Source organism: Rhinichthys klamathensis, unplaced genomic scaffold (assembly GCF_029890125.1).
Source record: "Rhinichthys klamathensis goyatoka isolate OS25496 unplaced genomic scaffold, OSU_Roscu_1.1 h1tg000033l_1, whole genome shotgun sequence".
Classification (NCBI taxonomy): Eukaryota; Metazoa; Chordata; class Actinopteri; order Cypriniformes; family Leuciscidae; genus Rhinichthys; species Rhinichthys klamathensis.
Genome location: NW_026606582.1, coordinates 1,068,395 through 1,075,685, shown reverse-complemented (window position 1 = coordinate 1,075,685; position 7,291 = coordinate 1,068,395). Strand labels below are relative to the sequence as shown.

The 7,291-nt window shown below is 38.6% G+C and overlaps 1 protein-coding gene across 2 annotated transcripts; it reads right to left on the bottom strand.

The window, feature by feature from the left end:
* Window positions 1–217: 217 nt before the first annotated feature.
* spi1a (Spi-1 proto-oncogene a) lies at window positions 218–6,262 on the bottom strand. Of its 2 annotated transcripts, none has more exons than XM_056245719.1 (5): window positions 5,967–6,262; window positions 5,670–5,760; window positions 5,272–5,459; window positions 2,075–2,228; window positions 218–842 (listed from the first exon to the last, which is right to left on the bottom strand). In XM_056245719.1, the coding sequence occupies exons 1-5, from the start codon at window positions 6,003–6,005 to the stop codon at window positions 526–528; spliced, it is 789 nt and encodes a 262-aa protein (XP_056101694.1). In that variant the 5' UTR covers window positions 6,006–6,262; the 3' UTR covers window positions 218–525. The 2 variants fall into 2 exon arrangements, with proteins under 2 accessions (XP_056101694.1, XP_056101695.1); XM_056245720.1 differs by having other exon boundaries at window positions 5,287–5,459; window positions 5,967–6,260.
* Window positions 6,263–7,291: the final 1,029 nt, after the last annotated feature.

Genomic DNA, 7,291 nt, shown 5'->3' with positions numbered 1-7,291 from the left:
TGTGGTCAACATAGCGGAATACATTGAAATGTCCTGCAGTATAACATGTTAAATCCATCTAAATTACTTTAAACAGTGTTTACATTTTTATTATTATTATTTAGGCAGTTTTTATGACCATATTAATTCAAAGACTATGTGGATTTTTTTTTTTAATCCATTTGTCACATCACTGGTCTATTGAAATGTATAGTGAAATAATTATGAAATCAAAAAGCTGATTTAAAGAGGTTTAAGGGGAAAAAACAGTGACCGGTTACAGCATCAAAACCTGCAAGCATGAACTCGTTCCCTTATACAAATATATAAACTTTAAGCTAAAAAATGTTGAAAAATAACGTCATTTGTCCATTGGTCAGCTATACCCAAATATTACACATCCCTTTATTCCTTATACATTTGACATATCCCTGAGATTACAAACTTAGTTTGACTGCAGAACAGTGACAGGAGAGAATTTGAGAATAATGAAGTTGTAGGTATAAGAGACACTGGATGTATAGGAAATGTTCGGTGTCCAGAGTGTCAGTGGTGATACTGCCTCCTGTCCACAGTCATCCTCCTCATCACGTCGCCGCTGAACTGGTACGTGAGTTTCTTCTTGACCTTTTTGACCTCGCCGGTCTTGCCGTAGTTGCGCAGAGCCCTGGCCATCTTCTGGTAGGTCATTCTCTTGCGGTTGCCCTTCTGCTGACCCCAGCGCCCGGCGAGTGTCTCCTTGTGTTTGGAGGAGAACTGAAAGATGCCTCGCTCTCGGTCCACCCACCAGATGCAGTCCCGCATGTCTCCGTCCTGCAGGAGGTCCAGGAGGAACTGATAGAGACGCACTTTCCGTTTGTTTCCTGTAGAAAATGACTCATTTTAAAGTCTGGCTGGCACACAATCCCTTTGGCTTCCCTTTTGATACGAATTTCTTTTCAAACACAAATTTTAAAGGGATATTGTGGGTTAAGTACACTTTGAGATCTGTAGATAGCATTAGTGAACTGCTGTTAATTACCATATAAATGTGCATACAATAATGTTTATGGGGAAAGATATTCTGGAGTGTTTAAAAAGTAGAAACCTGGTATTTTGGTAATGTTCTTATATTAAAGGGATAGTTCACCCAAAAATTCAAAATCCCAAATCCAAAAATTCAATTATCCCACGATTTACTCACCCTCAAGCCGTCCTAGGTGTATATAACCATCTTCTTTCAGATGAACACAGTTGGAGAAATATTTTAAAATATCTCTTCCAAGCTTTATAATGGTAGTGAATAGCGGTTCTTATTTTGAAGTCTAAAAAAGTGCATCCATCCATCATAGAAGTAATCCATGCGACTCCAGGGGGTTAATAAAGGCCTTCTGAAGTGGGTTTTTGTAAGAAAAAATATCCATATTTAAAACTTTATGAACTAAAATAACTAGGCAGACGGCCTATGCAAGTCGAATTACGCCAAAAGAGTGACCCGTGACGCATGTGTGATGTAGGAGTAGCGTAAGTTTAGACGCCTCTCGCGGTTCAAACAAACTCAAGCTCCTCCGACATCTCTCTTTAAAAACTCTCGTTTTAGACTTTCAATTCATGACTTGTGTTTTGTTTTGCTCTATCCGCTGCACTTCCGCGTTCATCAATGCGTCGGGTCAAAGGTCACTCTTTCGCCGTAAATCGATGCGTACGGTCGTCTGCCGGAAGCAAGTTATTTTAGTTTTACATATGGATATTTTTCTTGCACATTGCTTCGCTTCAGAAGGCCTTTATTAACCCCCTGGAGTCGCATGGATTACTTTTATGATGGATGGATGCACCTTTTTAGACTTCAAAATCAGGACCGCCATTCACTGCCATTATAAAGCTTGGAAGAGCCAGGATATTTTTTTATATAACTCCGGTTGTGTTCATCTGAAAAAAGAAAGTCAAATACACCTTGGATGGCTTGAGGGCGAGTAAATCATGGGGTAATTTTCATTTTTCATTCACTATCCCTTTTATAATACATACTTTTGAAATAATAAGAGTGTTATGGTAGTATGCTACAGTTTTGTAGTCCGAGACACACCTCATGTTGGACTGGGGCTCGAGAGCTCACCTGAGAGAGTGCTGGAGGTGCACGGGTGTCCGTCGTGGTCCTCCTCTCCTTCGGACACCTCAAAGGGTGGACTGCGTCCCCCGGGGTCCTCCTCATCAGTACTGCAGTGGGGGAGCGGGGACCGCGGGTACAGCGCGTGGGGGACGTACGTATACTGTAGAAATACACCAACAGTCCTTAGTCCTACCTCCATATGAAGGTTATCATGCTAACTATGACACAGGAACTCACAAAATCAAGGCAATCAATGACCAACTCAAGAGAAAACATGATTTTTAATTAAAAAAAAGCATGAACCTGCAACCCTAAATCTAACCCCCAGTGGGGCGTGAGTAGGTTATACGAAAACATGTGAATGAGATTGTACGAATTCATACGTATTTGTCAACAATTTGCCAAAGCATAAAATAGTTTTTTTTTTTTAAATGTCATGAGACTCATTTCATTGGATAAAGCGAAATATAAAGCAAAATGTCTGACAAATGCAAATGAGCAAGCAATGTTTTTTTTCTGAAAAGTTTATCAAATGTACATTCCCACACTTATTTTCGAGCAGAAAATGCTGGTTTAGCATGATCTTATATTAGTGGTACCAAATACTTGGAAACCACAGAATTGCTCTTCATTGAAAGAGGAAGTGGAAAAACTCAGTGTCAACAGAAAGGGACACACAATGATGTGGTCCCAGATTTACAAATCAAGTGCACATCACGTTTTGCTTCCAAATCGTCCCGGAGAGCCACAAAGTTTCAATTCTATCAGCAGAATCCTACCAAACAAACTTTTTATATGGCCTGTTTATTATTTAGCTATATTCGTAATCATAGGGTGTATCTAAAATGAAAGTGTACTCTTATTTTAAACTCGTTTAAAGAGATAGTTAAACACACGTAATACGTTTATCCATTCATCTCATTGACAGTTGCTCGGCTGTTAAATCTCTGCCCTCCAGCTTTCAAATCTCATTCAAAAATGCTGTGCCTAAATGCATTGAGGCAAGGGGTAAAGTTTTGACTGGTTAGCATGATAAAGTTAAGTTAGTATACTTTGAGATGTCGCAACTAGCAAAAAACAAACTATCAAACAAAACATTGGTCTCCATTGTTGGATGTTCAGATGTAACCTTGTTTATTGATGAAATGGATCACACATATTTGATTGCACTATCGATGCTTTGCCAGAGAGCAGTGTTTGTGCAGGGCAAGTTCAGTCGCTAATGACGCACTTCAGCCATCAACTAATCAGGACGCCATTTTACTGTGGACCATAAGGGCCCTTACATAGTCAACGCATCGGTACGCATACGCGTGCGCAAGGCTACACATCGCTACGCTTCGGCCGCCATTATGCGTCGATGCGTAGCCAAATGTGTCATCCTAGTTTTTGATACGCGACGCGCCGATGCACGCAATACTATGCGTTGTCGGTGGGGGCGACATTGCAAGTAATGTACATAAAAAGGTATATTATTATGTTTACAGAAGAAGAAGATTTGAATACAATGGCGGGCGAAGAGGAAAAGTTATGCGAGCTTGTTCGTATACATCCTTTGTTGCCGCCGATGTAAAATCAGCAATATGCACTCCTCTTCAGTTGCCATTTTGATCTGAATATTACGTGACCCGACTCTAGACTCTACTACCCCCTGCTGCGCGATTGGTGTATTGCATTTCACGCATCGCGGGTGACGCTTGTGTACTATGAAAAGGAGCGCGTAGCTCGCGTCGCTCGCGTTGCTCGCGTTGACTATGTAACGACCCTAAGCCTCGCGGTGTTACGGCTCAGCGGATTGGCTCAAAATATATATTTCTGGAACTTAAAAAAAAAAAAAAAAAATATATATAGCGGCAGATAAAGGGCCAGATTTACTGACCCGGGCAAATTAGCTCGATTCACTCTACCGACGACGAGCAGATTAAAGAACACTCAGCCGGATCATTTCCATAATGACCGACACAATCTACCAAGAGCAGCACAAATCAGCGTCTGGTTTTAGACATGCTTTTTTTTTTTTGCGGTAAATAATGATGCAAAGACCAGTAAATTCACGAGCACAAACCTTAGTAAATCACCTTGCATGATTCATTTAAATATTCTCCTCCCGTAGATTTTGCGTCTGAAAGGGAATCTCCTACAAATGCAAATGCGATAAGATCAGCCGCAAAAATAACCCTGCCCACGACTTTACAGCGCTAATTTTTGCAGTGGATGCAGCCGGTGTAGACGTGATGTCAGTGTGTACGTTAGAGTTAGGAGGAGTTAGTGTTTGTTCCAGTGTTAGGCCTATAGGCAGTCATCACTGGGATTGACAGGACTAATAACTGGCACTAACTGGTTTGGGGAAAAATCATGCATGATCTTAAACAACAACAGAAGCTAAATTGTATGGAATTAGCCTAATTTTATGAGGCTTGTATTGTGTTTTTTTGTCATTTTTGAAGCTTTACAGCACCTAATTCACTTTTGTTTTATGGAGAAGAGCAGCTCGGATATTCTGCTAAACATCTTCATTTATATGCCGAACAAGGCCAATCTGATGGGTTTAGAACAAAATAAACTGATCATTATTTTTTTAATTGTTAAAAAATATATTTTTTCTTTACAGTAATTGTACTGTATGTTTGTGACCTGCTCTTGGTCAGAAATTTACATTCAAATGGCTTATTTTACTAAAGCAAATTCAAAACTCCTAGTTTGCATTAAACTCGGAGGCTGTCATGAGGTTTGACTGTGATTGTGTTTAGCGAACGTTGTGTGTGTGTGTGTGTGTGTCATTGTGTAGCAGCAACAGTCTTCAGTCAGGAAAGACAGAGTTGAGCAATCAGTCTGTCTCCTCCACTCACATCCTGTCCATCTCTCTTTCTTTTCCTTTGTCATTTCTTTCTCTCAGACCTTTTCACTGATTGCAGTACTCTGTTTGTTACTTAATTAATATTAATAATTAATAATAAAAAGGAATATTCATTTCTAATTTTTAGTAATGACACTCCTAATGTCTTTCTTATTTTATATAATATTATTGTACAGTTAATAGTCAACACACTAAAATCTATATTTTCCCAGCAACAAAATAAATAAAAAACGCTTTTAGGCTTCAAACCCTTAAAAAAGGATTTTAGGCTTCATATAGGAAAACAGAACCATTTCAGTACATAAGATTCAAATAATTAATTAAGTAAATATAAGAGATGTTATACCATTATGACACTAACCTGTGGAGGAATCACAGGTAGAAGTGTTCCCATCCCTGCATCCACAGACGGGTGGAAGGACTCCACGTCTCCATAGCGGTATGTGGTGGGATGAAGCTCGGTGAAATGGTTTCCTTGAGGCGGCTCAAACTCACTGTGATGAGCGTGAACACTTGTGTAGTCCCAGCCACTTTCTTCCATGAGAAACAGCAAGGAGAACAAAACTGAGCTCAAAGTTCACTTAAAAACGGCTTCTTTTGATTGTTTTTCTGCTGTGAAATGACTTGTTTTATTACAGTCTCAGTGACCAACAAACCAGTCCCGGACATTCAGAACCTCAGACAGACAATCAGTGGGACATCACACTATAACAAGAATCACAAATATATATTAAGAAAACTCACCGGGATGAGTCTCCGGGTCAGTACTGAGATACGGGTAGAAGTCATATATCGGCCGGGGGTCATGGTCGTACGGAATGATTTCTTCAGACAACTGAAAATACATTCAATTGTTTTTCTTTCACTTTTAAAATGTGTTACAAATTTACAAGATGTTGTGTCACTAACTGACTCCATAAATTCGACTTCTATAATTACACTATGCCCAACTTAATTACATAAAAAAAATAGAAGAAGAAAAAAAAGATACAATTTTGTTGAAATTGGAAAGACAAAGAGAATACAATCTCATATACTTACAGGAGAAATAACACAGCTTTCCATTCTGTAATGCAACATGAAGCCCTTCAATCATATAACTTCTCTTGTGGTGTCTATCTCACAGTTTCACACTTATTTACAGAATATTGCATAACGTGGAAATTACTTCACAAGAGCGCTGTACTGTGGTATCTCTTTTCAAATGGGCAAATCTTGTTTTTAAACTCTTCTGCCTTCAGCTTCACTGTTCTGGTGTAAAAAAAGACTAAATTTCCTGTATCGCCCATGAGCGATTAGCCTGACTTTACTGACAGATCTGGCCTCTGATAGGTCAAATGTGGCGATGACTCGTGATTTTTCATCTGTGACACTGTCAAGGGATGTCAACCAATCATGATCCAGTTGATGGGATGGCCTTATGTGCATCTCCACCTTCTCTTAGATTATTAATATCTTATAATTATTATCTGGTATTAGAAGAGTTGACAGATGATGCATTTTTGACCAAAAAAGTTCATTTTAGAAAGATTATTGAGTGAATTGAATGAGGTAGGCCTTCATTAAACGGCATCAAAATTTCTACTACAAAATAGATTTTTTAAACGATTTTTTTTGAGGTCTTACTCATGGATTATAGTCAACAGTTTTGCACCATTGTGCTAATAAAATCCATTGAGTTGTATTTGTAATGACTCGCACGAGCAGTAATCCAGCTTCTGGAAAACCCTCAGTCTCTCTGAGTACGGTGAACAGGCCGTGATGTTGTGGCCTCGAGTCAGTCAATGAGAGGGACATTTTTACATGTGCTATTGTCTGAGAATCATAAACTTCAGCGTTTGGCCAAAGTGAAGTTCCGAGAGAACTTTGTTCCCTTTTTAATCAAAGCATTGTACTGTTATCATAGGTTTTGAGGAAGCAACTACTATTGCAGCAGAGACAAATGTATTATTCTGTGTTTGACTTGGATTTTCATATGCTAAACTCAATTGACATTAGGTAGTTGTTTTGAAAGGGGGAAATCTATCTATATATCTATCCATCTATCTATCCATCTATCTATCTATCTATCTATCTATCTATCTATCTATCTATCTATCTATCTATCTATCTATCTATCTATCTACCTATCTATCTATCTATCTATCTATCTATCTATCTACCTATCTACCTATCTATCTATCTATCTATCTATCTATCTATCTATCTATCTATCTATCTATCTATCTATCTATCTATCTACCTATCTATCTATCTATCTATCTATCTATCTATCTATCTATCTATCTATCTATCTACCTATCTACCTATCTATCTATCTATCTATCTATCTATCTATCTATCTATCTATCTATCTATCTATCTAT

Excerpts from the sequence above, each read along its gene's own strand:
- spi1a (XM_056245719.1), bottom strand. The coding sequence starts at position 6,005 with ATGTTGCATTACAGAATGGAAAGCTGTGTTATTTCTCCT. Across the intron at positions 5,460-5,669 it reads TGACCCGGAGACTCATCCCG|AAAGTGGCTGGGACTACACA; the intron begins GTGAGTTTTCTT and ends TTCTCATGGAAG. Across the intron at positions 2,229-5,271 it reads CACAGGTTAGTGTCATAATG|TATACGTACGTCCCCCACGC; the intron begins GTATAACATCTC and ends GTATTTCTACAG.